This window comes from Neolamprologus multifasciatus, chromosome 8 (assembly GCF_963576455.1).
Source record: "Neolamprologus multifasciatus chromosome 8, fNeoMul1.2, whole genome shotgun sequence".
Lineage (NCBI taxonomy): Eukaryota > Metazoa > Chordata > Actinopteri > Cichliformes > Cichlidae > Neolamprologus > Neolamprologus multifasciatus.
The window spans coordinates 20,780,461-20,793,267 of record NC_140446.1 but is presented as its reverse complement, the minus strand read 5'-3'; the positions used below and the strand labels follow the sequence as shown (position 1 = coordinate 20,793,267).

The 12,807-nt window shown below is 42.6% G+C and overlaps 1 protein-coding gene across 1 annotated transcript in view; it reads right to left on the bottom strand.

Moving 5' to 3' along the window:
- shisa9a (shisa family member 9a) overlaps positions 1-12,807 on the bottom strand; it is a 71,595-nt gene that overhangs the window by 57,052 nt on the left and 1,736 nt on the right. Inside the window, exon 2 of the mRNA XM_085170924.1 lies at positions 12,275-12,381. Within this exon, the coding sequence (XP_085027050.1) occupies positions 12,275-12,381 (107 nt within the window). The remainder of the gene's footprint in view (positions 1-12,274; positions 12,382-12,807) is intronic.

Below are 12,807 nucleotides of genomic sequence, written 5' to 3'. Positions count from 1 at the left end.
TGTAACAGTAAAAAAGCACCAAATTAATCACATAAGCCCCTGAACAAAGTTCATTTTGTATAGTTTTAAAGAGTTCATATGCAGGAAAACACTCTATTTTCTAGCTTGCCAGTTTGCTGGGATAGGCTCCAGCTCCCCCGCGACCCTGAAAGGGTACAGGGAAGAAGATGGATGGATTGCGGGATGGATGGATAGTATGCCTATTTCAAAAGGTTGCTAAGTAACCAATGGATGCCCCCCATCCACCCAACACTTCAGCTATTACTTCAGACAGAAAATTAACCCCTATGTGTTACCAATATGATTGTTATTATCACAGTTTTCTCACTGACCACCAGTGAGGGAGCCCTCAACATCTACCTGCAAGCTATAAAAGTCTGATAAACCCTTTGCAGTGACATCAATACTGTTTGTTCACACTTGACATGAAACCAAATGGCCAATGCGAAAGCAAATGACCAAATCAGGAGTCAATGAATGTCAAAACGCCGAAGCCACATTGCCACAACAGAGAAATGTTGCCATTGTGTTCTTGGAGGTGAAGCGAAGTAGGGAGCTTTGTCTGAATCCTATCTGCTCTGTGTCTTTCCGCTTTCATACCAGGCAAGGCTTAAAAAGATCGATGGTCTCAGATATAGATTTCCTCACACGTCAGCTGTCAACTACAGTCTTGCTGTCTTTTTTTCCCACATTCATTCTTTTCTCATCTTCGCTTCTGCTCTTGCATTCTTCTCCTGTCGTTTTTGTTCTCTTACTTTATTTGTCTCTTTCTGCTCAATCTTTCACATTTGTGCAGCTACTCTCTATCAGGCTCTGCATATCAGAAAAAGAGGAAAGAAAGCACTTTCAGATCCCCTCTGCTTCCATTTCCCAAGATTCCTTGGGAGGACTGATTCAATCGCTGCCTGTTGGTGAGGTTGACAGTGACATCTAAGGTGCGTCTCCCTCTAGATTCCTCTCCTTTATGCTTCTGTCACATCCCTCCACTCACTGCAGAACTTTGTGCAATTTCTATTTCTGTATAGTAAAAAAAGTACCTTTCTTGTGAAATTGGAGATAATTATCCTATGTGGAAAGACATGCAAACTTCTACGATTAGGTTGTCGGGCAGACACTCAAGGAAAGTATTACATTTGCATGCAGTTCATTTCTACTCATGACAGAACTAAATATAAACTGAATACTTTATCACAGGAAGGCTGGAGTATATTAGACATTACTGGGCTGCCACTTAAATCAGTGTGCTCACTGATTTTCCAATAAGATAAGGCATGTTGGGATTATAAAGCTCATTAAGTTGCTTTGTGTGCAGACACAGTGTCATGCCTGTGATCTGAATCTGACGAGAAGATGCTGAAATGGTCCATTTGCAAATATGTATGAGACAAATCACAGCGGTCAATGAAAATGAAGGAAAACAATCCAAATGCAAGTGTTAGATATACAGATCTACCAAACAACCAAAGACTGTTGTTGGAAAGAAGGAATCCAAACTATCAGCTTTGAAACTGATATTGCACATGATGATCATAGCATGTGTTCAGGTAGTTCAGGGGTGGGCAACTCCAGGCCTCGAGGGCCGGTGTCCTGCAGGTTTTAGATATGTCCTTGATCCAACACAGCTGATTCAAATGGCTAAATCACCTCCTCAGCATGTCTTGAAGTTCTCCAGAGGCCTGACAATAAACTAATCATTTGATTCAGGTGTGTTGACCCAGGGTGGTATCTAAAACCTGCACTCGAGGCCTGGAGTTGACTACCCCTGAGCTAGTTCATCCAGTCAAGCCAGACCACATCAGCTGACATCTCTACACATTCAAGTCACTAATCTCATACAAGGCTACATCATTACAGCTGTTCATCCAGTCCATCGTTGCTGCTGCATCTGCAAGCTGCTGTGCAACCCACCTCATCCGAGCTCCTCACCATCATACTGTTTTTAAGTCAATTCCCCTTCCACACCTAAACAATAATGAGTTATTTAGCTGTATTTAACTATACTGTGGTTGAAATAAGAGTGTTTTTTTAAGATGCATGCAGACCAACACAGGATAGGTACATCATACTGCAAGCATTTTCTTGGGATGCTTGAATATCCAATTTTATAGCACTCTAAAATATTCTTTTAATGCCGAAGTGCTACAATCCAGCATAACAGTTAATGCTTTTTCGTCTTCGAGGATAAACTTTTGGTTGATTGAAAGCCTCAGTAGTAGTATAATGCATTCAATCAGTGTGCTCTCCTTGACTCTTTTCTGTGACACTGAGGTGATTCTGACTGTGTTTATCCAACAGAGCCAGTCTGGGCAAAATAAATAAAGACAACATCTGACCTTTTTCTGAAAGAAAAAGCTTCTAAAAACAGTTTGATCTTCAGGTTTAAGTCCTTCAAGGAAGGAGAGCTGTTGTTCAGCTGTGGACTCCAATATTTCACAAGACAAAAAAACACTGATGTGGTGTAACAATCGGAACATATTTATCAGGGGTTGCCAACGCTGATGGATATACCGTAAAGTGGTTCAGACATCAACAAACCTCTGCCGCTCTCTGGTAGATTTTTTGTAGAAATACACACAGAAGCAACACCAGGAGTAGAAAAGAAACTTGTTTCTACAACCAGCTACTGCCATAAAAGACAAGTAATGCCAAAAGAAAAGGCAACAGTGGCCGGAAGCCGAGCGAGGCTGAGAGCAGGGCGATTGCGGCGATCAGAAGGGTAGAAAACAAAACTCCTTCTCTGTTTTTGTGAGGCGTTCCAGGCTGGTAATTTGCAAGCAGGCAGACAGGCACAGGATCTGTCGGACTGAGAGCCCAGCATCATGACGCATTTTGCCCAGCCACATGTCCCCTATCCATGGGCCAGTGCCCAGCAGGATGGGTGGGGGGGGCTGTAAGCTTGTCCATGAGTTTGTGTGTGTTACTGTTTCTTGTGTGTCCATATGTGTGTATGAGGATGGGAGGGTTTACAGCGTGAAGTTTGCCAATGTGGCCTAACCTCCTTGGGCTAGGTTGGTGAGCGAGCCAGACCATACTGATGCCTGCGGGCGAAAGAGAGAGACAGAGGTAGAGCTAGCTTCCCTGAGACCGCAACCCTGAGTTTGAATGCTGTTTTTGGATGGTGGGGGCCACAAATGTGCTATCAGCAAGAGCCTTCCCTGCCTGTGACGCTGGTGGCATCAGTCAGCCAGCCAAGCAAATGTGCTGCCTGCCCCTGGGCCATGTGAAAACTCAGGCATGTGAAACTGAGGCCTGGAACAGAATTAGTGTGTGTGTGTGTGTGTGGAGGCTCTACGTGTGTGGGCGCCTTCTGGTTTCCATATGCATGTGTGTATATAAGAAAGAAAAAAAAGAGCCTCCGGTACTTTGGGGACATGGAAAGTGATCTGTTGCTTTGGCCGGTTCATGGAAACAGACTGTTCTCTTTCAAAGCCAAGACTTTCATGGTACGTACACAGAAAGAAGTGAATGGCCAGTTCCTACAATACTGTACATATTCTCTGACATACTTCAGTGGTACCAACCTTTTTTTTTTTATTTGTATTTTTTCAGATGAACCACACTAAACTTCCTTTTAAGAGTACTCTGACTGCACTAATTATAATCATAACCAAGCAATAATCAAGATTTTAAATTCAGTGTTCTTTTAATCACTTCAAGTCTAACGTGTCCTTTTGCCTAACTGAATAACTCTGTATAAGTTAGCGATCAGAAGGTTCTACAAATCTGTCGATAAATGTAAAATCCATTCCTGAATCACAGTTTGGCCAAGATTTATAAAATACAACCCAAAATAAGCAAATGAGCCAATAAACTCAGTGTTTACAAACTGAAACCCATATTCCCAAGGACCTCAACAGGACTGCACATCTATGGTGGTGGATTTCAGATAGAATGCAGGTTCTTCTTAACTTCTGCATTGTTTTCATTTTTCCAGCCCTGAAGCTACATCCATGTTTTATGTCTGTGGTCAGAACAGGAGTCTGCAATGTTGGTGAGAGTTTAGGTAGATCTAAAACTATCAGCAGTGCTCAAAGTGGTCCAGAGGTGCAGAATGAAGACTCGTGTTTTCTGTTTTAGGCCATGTCCACACTAATAGGTTTTTGTTTGAAAACACATCTTTTTCTCTCAGTTTTGGCCTTACGTCCACACTGAGACGACGTTTTTGGTCAAGGAAAACGTAGCTTTTTTGAAAACGCTCTCCAAAGCGGATACATTTGAAAACTGCGTTTTTGCGTCGCAGTGTGGACAGCGTAACCGCAGGCTTTTGGAAACTATGACACATTTTTTTGACAGCCCTATTAAATATTAATATCAGTTTGTACACGCTCCACATACAGAGGCATCATTTCCAGGGGGGTTAGGGGGGTTATGACCCCCAAATAATCAGACCCAGCCAATATAACCCCCTCAATAAAATTATGAATTATCTTGCATAAACAGGCTGTTGATTTCAGGTATTACCAGCAAAATAGGTGCATGTTTAATTATTATTTAGACAGAGATCTTGACCCCCCCCCCCCCCCCCCCCCCAATGTTCAGCACAAAGTTACACCCATGTCCACATAGCTTTTCTTTAAATTCTTTAATTCTCACTCGCTTTTGCAACTTTGTACTTTTCTGTTACTCGCACCAACAACTCCACCTCATTGTCAGTCCATTTAGAGAACTCTGTGCTTTTTCTTGACATTTTGCCGCGACGTTTCAAAGAGCCAGAAAGTAAATAATTGGCAGACAGAAATGACGCAGGTTGAATCGTCTTACGTTTCAGGCATGCGTAATACAGGAACGTAAGTGTTTTCAGTCGTTTCAGTGTGGATGAACAACTGTTTGGAAATGACTGAAAACGATAGTGTGGACACGGAGCGTTTTTAGACAAAAAACGCTGTTTTCAAATTTATCCGTATTAGTGTAGACGTAGCCTTACTTAAGTAAAGTTGCAGTACTTATACTTTAGTAAAGAATGTCTATACTTTTGCCACCTCTGCTGATCACACCTCGTATGAGCGAAATGACGTATGTTTCATTGGTGGCACCTCTAACGAGACAGCGTAGAGACAAAACATCAGACAGGCATCAATCAATCTGAATTTAAATTTGTGTAAGGATGCTGATTTGAAAACACAATTCTCTCTTATTTATTTGGATTATTGCTTATGGGGTTTAGGTTAGGTTAGCTTTTTTCTTTTATAAAATATATTTTCTTTCATTGTTTTTTTTTTGCAATAAAGAAGATTAGAGCTCTATTGTTTTTACTACAACAGTAGCAACAGTGGTAGAAACGATGAAAATGGCAGCAGATTACAGAGGATTTTACTCAGCGTAACACAGTTAACATGTTGGGGGGGGGGGGCTAAACAGACTTGTAATTCCACCATGTGGTACAGCTTGCTTCACAGTAAATCTGACAGACCTTAAGCTTGTTATTTTTACAAAGAACAGAGCGATCTTCTCAGTAGCTTCACTACTTGCAGTCGAGATACACGCACTGATTAAAGCATCCCTTCAAACTTTAAAAAAAAAAGGCAGTTTGGAAACTGTTTACTCCTATCCTATCCTGGTGAATAATGAACTCAAATCAATCCAACTGAAAATAATCCTAATATTTGCAAAAGGTTTGACTGATTCATTCGAAGAGTTGATTGGGAAGAGTCAGTGTAGCAGTTAATTAGAAACCAGCGAAAACCACCTGTTCAAACAGGCAGCCTGGAAGCCTGTCTGAATATCCCACGGCCGCCCATGAAGCTGTATCATCACAGACAATCTCGTGTAAATGAGAGAGAAATAGACGGATGGACGCAATATCCCTCATCGCACTCGCTGCTGGGCCGAAGCTGACCACAGGTTATGACATACAGCGCCACATGCAAATACAGGACGTGTGACGAACACGCGAGTGAGCGCAGACATGAACATGCGCGCACCCGCAAACACACAGGCGCAGACATAATTACCTGTCAAATGCAAGATGTGACTTCCTGAGAGTAAATGAACTGATTAAAATTCGCAAAGAGGGATGGGTTTTGGAGGGTGGTGGGTGTTCGGCTGATTAGACGTTACGATATTCTCCATCCCTCGCTCCATTTTTAAATTTGCTTTTTATTATATCACACCACAATGAACAGGGATGGGTGGCATGAATTAAAACACTCTCACTGCCTATCAAAACGCTGCTTTTGCTTTCTTCTCTCTGCAGAACGAGCGCTCGCTCCAATTACCGTCCCCAAAAGAAGCTTGTGCTCGGTAAAAAGAAGTGTGATACAGCTTAGGGTTAACCGGCTACTTCTTTAGGATTTCATAAAAGAAGTTAAAAATACACTTTCTTCTCTGAATTGCATATCTTCTCAGTTTCTAAAACCCTTTCTGCCTTTATTCTCCTTCCAGCCCCAGTCTCCCTCCTCAGTCAGTGTTGACACCTTTTTGTCTGGCCTCCCTCTGAGTCAGTGTCTACTGTTTGGTCGATGCTTGCCGCCTTTGAGACACCCCACCACCCCCAAGTCCTAATAAGCAGAAGTCTAATGGTGTCCCAGGGCTGCTGAGGGGCCTCACATTAAGATAATTAGGCAGAGAGAGGGTGCAGAAATGAGGCCCTGGAGAAGAAGAGGAGGAGACACTTGTGCACTTTCTGAGAATCTGAGCTCTCTCTGCTTCTGGTTTGTTGGTCTCTGTAACCTTATTAATAGCAAGGCTGCAAATGAGGTTTTCAAACCACCTAAATCACACTTCATGCAAGGTATCATGAAGAGACTTGTCTTATGTGACAGCCAGCAAAAGAGGAGCTGTGCCAAAGATTGCAGACATTTGTGCCTTATCATTACTCTATGAGTCATCCATAAACCCGAGTGGCAAACGGCACACATGAGTGATGAATCCAAATGGGCCTGAAGATGCAGCTCTGCTGATTACCATGTGACACAGCATTAGGGTTTGACTAGCTAATTTGATTTCTTCAAACGTGTTGAGATTTATAGCGCTAAAGAGGACAAAAATAGCTAAATGCAAAAAATCACACAGGGCATGTTTGTCCTCACAGGTAGGTGACTCAGGTGTAAACAGATGTTGCCAAGCTTTAATTTCCTGGGTAGAAACAACTGTCAGCACAGTGACAGCTGCTTACGCTAAAGAGACAGGATGATATCGGGAATCTCAGATCTATGTACTAAATATAAAACTAAAGCTAGGAGACAGTTAGCAGCTTGGCCCAGAGAGTAAAGAATCCACTACAACCAGAGCTTGTTAAACAATACTTTTATATATATAAAATATACTTAATTTTAGCAACACAAAAATGAAATAGCTTATTTGTGCACTATAATTTGTTGTCGACTGCAGAAGGATAGAGCACGCACATAGCTACCTAGCGATACCTAGCTAATTAGCAATAGCATATTTTGTAAAAATGTAGCTTGCTCCTTTTTTAAAAGTTGTTTGGTTTGTTTGTGTGTTTGGTTTTTGTTGCTTTTGAGATTTTTTTATGAGTTTAATTAAGTTATAAGTTCATAAAAAAGTTAGTTTACACTTGTTCACAGAAAGTGTTATCCATCCTTTTTCTGCTGCTCACACAGGTCTGGATGCGAAAGGCAAACCTCCCTCTCCCCAGCCAGCTGAGAGATATAATCTCTCTCCAGCGTGTTCTGGTTCTGTCCCAAGGCTTCCTCTGGGTCTTCATCTCAACAGACAGGTACAGCATCCTTATACTTAAACTCCTCCACTTGGGGCAGGACCTTGTTCTTAGAGTGGCCACTCCACCCTTTTCTGACTGAGAACCATGGCCTCAGACTTGGAGGTGCTAATTCTCATTGCAAGCAACACACTTGGTCAAAAACTACCTCAGTGCGAGTTAGAAGTCCTCACTCGATGAAGCTGACTAGACCACTTCATCCATGAAGAATTCACCAAATCTGACACCCTCCACAGCTCAGTTCCTACCATAAAAATAGAATTAGTGACAAAGTTCAGCCCCTGCGATGTCCAACACCTCCAACACATTGCAGACTCTTTTTTTGGAAACAGGAAAACAAGTCCATCTTCAAACTGAAATAAGTTAAAAAGCATATTGCCAAAAAAAACAGGTAACTTCTTATTTAATTGTACGTATAAAAATATCCTCTAAACTTGCTTCTGCGAGTATGACAGAGCAAAGTCAAGTTAAAAATGGAACAATTTTTTACTCAGTGGTTTGGATCAAAGAGAACTAACTGCAGATGTAGTGGAAGCTTTCCTGTCACTCCATCCGGCTATGAGCCTAAAAGACAAACTCGGGGATGGAACCTCGACTGCGCTTTTCCCGCCTGTTTGAACACAAGGACAGAAGCTGAGCTTCAAACGGAGCCCAAGCTGGAGTGACGCCTCACAGATAACTACCTACAGCTCTGTCATTTTCTTTTTCACAGCCTCTCTTTGCTTGTTTCTACGGCCCGCATGTAGGTTCACTAGCTGAGGCTCTGCTTTCGGATCTGGCACTCTGCAATCAGATGTGACATGCTGAAGGCTCGGATGACAGCTGCGAAGACAAGGTCACACAGTCACCTACTTTTAACGAAGGATACGTACGACTCCTCTTGACAGACTTGTGCAGCGCTTGAAAAACACATTTATGTGCTGCCTGCATACACACTGTCCGCCTGCGCGCACCTTCATTCACTCACACACAAACTCGTACACACACTCACAGTCACAATGCGGAGCCGGAGCATTTTGCAGATGGGGGTCTTTTCTCGTGCCTGTGCAATCTCAGAAGCAATTACCTATTAAAATTTCATCCTTCCCATCTCAGAATGTTTAGGAAAAGATTATAACTACTGGGAAGGTAATTAAGCCAGCAAATGGGGAGCTGCATTGTGAATACCGAGAGATATGTATGTTGTATTTGTGTGTGAGTGTGTGCTTTATCTTAATAATACCAACAGTGATGCCCACCTGAAGCTCTTGAGTGTGTTATCCCAAATGACAAGAGAAAGAAGTCACAAGGATCGCTGCTGTTTTACGGTAAAACTTCACAACTAACGTCTTCATTACATGGAACAGCAAAGGTCGCAACTATGTAAAATGTAGACAACATGGCCAGTAGCTGGCTCTGTCATTCATCAGTGATCTTTGCCTTTGTACGTCTGGATGTTGCCACTGAGATCATTTGACTCGTCGCACGCTCAATCGTCCAGGTAAGGAAATCTGTTCATGTAGACAGCAGGATTTCATGTTCAGTAGGAGGAAACACAACAAAAAGATGAATAGGTCCCTTTTTATGGTTTTCTCCTCTTTCTTGTCCTTATTTTCCCCTCTTTTTCCTCATCCCTCCCCTCTTTGTCTCTTTGATGCTAAAAGAGGAGCCTTTTAAGGATTCAAACAAAGTCTCCATTTTTTTTGTTTTTTCGCGGGGGGATGAAAAAAAGTGAACAAACCTGCCCATCTGGGTAATTTATAGGTTGGTGGGTTCTGGTTCAAGAAGCAACCTCAATCTCCATTTTTAATATGCAGGATTGGGGGTGGACATAATAAACAGAAACCCCGGACTTGTGTGTTGCTGATTGATTCTGGGTGTTTCACACTTGTGTGGGATATTCCTCTGTCAACAAATAGACTGAACCTTATAAATGATACAGCAGCGGCGGTCATCGATGATTCCTTCACAGACAACTGGCATTCTGGCTGTCACACAGGAAAAAGGAATTTCTCTTCTGTTAAATAAACAAAGGAGACCTGCCAGACCAGGTTCAATCATGCCATTAATAGGGCAATCTGGCCATAAGCTATAATCAATAAGTGCTTTTGCACTAAAATTGATTTTCCAGCACAATCTTTCGCTATATTTGAGCAGACTCGCTTCATGTGCACAGAGTGCATGACATTCCCTTTAACCCGAGTACTTATCTTTACATTGCAATTACCACTCTCTTCAGTCTTCCTCTTCTTCTTCTCCTTCTTCACCCCATCTGTCCTTCACATTCACAGTGACACTTGTAATGATAAATCGCCTTGCCCTTTTTCAGTCTATTTATCTTCTGTTAATCATTTAAATAAGAATAACACGTTGAGTAAATCCATACCTAATTCACCTCCATTCCTGTAACCCTAATAAATCGACTGCAATGCTTATGGAAGTTTGAGGGAGGGGTCCGTAAACCAATCAGGTGGTTGTCGTGTGTATGGGGGGGAGGGGGGATCCTGGCAGATCGTGGAGGTTAATAACATTCCACATGATTACCCACAACCCAGAGGATTAGAAGGTTAAGGGGAGCGGGTTCCACATTGCAAATAATAATCGCTATTTCACAGCCGTGTCCTCCTGGCCACTTAGGTGATAGGCCACCCAGCTATCTCTTCTCTCCCACAGTGTGGACAGAGAGGAAAAAAAGGACTCCAGTGGACCCTGACACCTACTGAAAGCGTTATTCATCTCTTTTCATGGAAGCCCTTTTAGGACTCCCACCTCCCTCCCCCGAAAAACGACCCTTTTCTTTTTAAATAAAGAAATCAATGCAACCTTTTTTTTTAATTCTTTCTCCACACATTTTTCTATGAGATGTGTTCTCATCACGATGTTGATGGCATCTGTGGGTGTAGCGCTTCACGCTGAGTGGGGTTATGTCACCCTGTCGTTGCAGGATTGCGCATTTATCTCATTCTCCCAAACAGATGCATGCATTCGCATCCCCTGACCGCTGCCTTTGATGCGGACGTCCTGATTCGTTAGCAGTCATTTGTAACCGTGACGTGTCACGCGTTTAAAGATGTAAAGAGAAAGGAGTGAATTAGGAATGTATGGATACTTCTGTCTCTGTGTTCAATAATAATCAAGCACCGTTTTATCTTAAACAACTCATAGTACCGCATCACCCCAATAGAGCTCTTCTCTCTCAGTGTGCTGGTTTACTTAGAGTATTAGAAAGTAGAACAGGAGGCAGGCCTCTCTTATGTGGGACCAGCTTCCCGAACCCAATCTGGGAGCTGTGGAACCAGCTCCCAGATTGGGTTCGGGAAATAGACACCCTCTCCACTTTTAAGATTGGACTTGAAACTACTGTCTTTTTTGATAAAGCTTCTAGTTACGGCTGACTCGATTGACTCTGCACCCTCTCTTAGTCCTGCTGCAACAGGTTTAGGCTGCTAGAGGAGGCTCCTTTTTTACTTTTGTAAGAACTTTAGAAATCAAGTGTAAATGTCAAATTTGATGGAATAAATTGTCTTTCTGGACTCACAAAAGTATGGAGATGTACGCAAATGCACAAAAAGGCAAGGCTTCTGGATGTGTGACGATTTCAGCTTCCAGTCAGTTATAATGCTACAAGGTGCCATTTGCGTATAACTAGATAATAAGAATGAGGCAGAGGGAACTCTGTGTCACTCTGTGTCTCTGTGCTGAACACCAGACTAGATTTGTTATTTTGTTTTGGCATAAAAAGGTGACGCAATTTTTAAGTGAGCCCAAATGCTGTGTGCTGTCCCTGTATGTGTTATATGTCATCTACTGTACTCTCTGCCCTGCGTGCATTTATGTACGTATGTGCGGGTTTTGTGCACATTCATCTCTTTGATCTTCGATGTTCTAAAAGCAAATAAGCTTGATACTGTAGCAGCCCACGGGACACAGAAGAAATAGATGGCATTCATACGCTTTGTATTATACCCTCCCTACACACACACACACACACACACATATGTAAACAGACAACCACCACCACTTCCTCTTACACACACACTCCCACTTGCCTCTTTCTCTCATTATATCATGTGGGCATGAACCAAAATAAAACAGTGAATAACGGCTGAAAAGACAGGGAGGTATTCTCTTTCTAGGCTGTTATGAAATGGATGGATATCTGGCCAGTGTGAGATAAAACAAAAGCCAGTGCTGTCATTTGAAACAAAAACAAAAAAACACAGAAGAAGCCCTGCAGGGATGTGCGTTTTCTCTCAACGTTTATGGTCGTGTCTTTTTTCTTTTTTCTTTTTTTTTTTTAATGGATTTTCCGACTCTGCACCATCGGCCAGATACGAGGCTGCTTTCAAGGCTGCGACGACCCACTTGATCCCAAACTCTCACATCCTTCCATCACTCCGAATGACTTCGCAGAGGCTCTCTGACACCAACCGGCATCCACTCAATCTCGCTTTAAATAAGCAGCTTTTTTATATTAAAAAAAAGAAGTATTTGCTGACACGCATACGCACCCCACCCACACCTCCATATGCTGCTTTAACTTATACACACAGTTCACAACAACCAATAATGAGCTGTCCAGAACTGCCAGAAGAAAAAAAGAGAAAAAAAACTCACGGATGTTTGTGGCCCTGGCGACATAGTGCTGCGAATGCATCCCTAGGGCCTCTTCCCCGCGATACTGCTCACCTGGACACCCGCCCTGCAGCACATTGGCGACGACCCTGTCAGACAGAGAGATGGATGAGGAGTGCAGACATGAGGAACTGTGCATGACATGGCTAATTGAATTATTCAGTTAGGCTGTACCGGTGCACACTGTCGTTTCAGCTGCACCTCACATTATGAGGTGCACCACACATTATGAGGTGCAGCTGACCAGAATAATTAGTTTCCACGATGAATGGAAAAGATTTCATTTCAGTTGTTCCCTTTTATTTATTTACTTATTGTTACTGTAATTATTGCCCATACACTCACACCTACTGAATTGCAACACTATGAAGGTGTAAAAACAAGCAAATGATCTCCGGTCAAGAGTGATACACAATGGAGTGCAATGCCACCTTACTCTACTGAAAGACACCCCTCCGCCCCTCACATGAGAGGAGAGCAGCTCATAATGTTACGCTGTGCCACAACAGATGGAT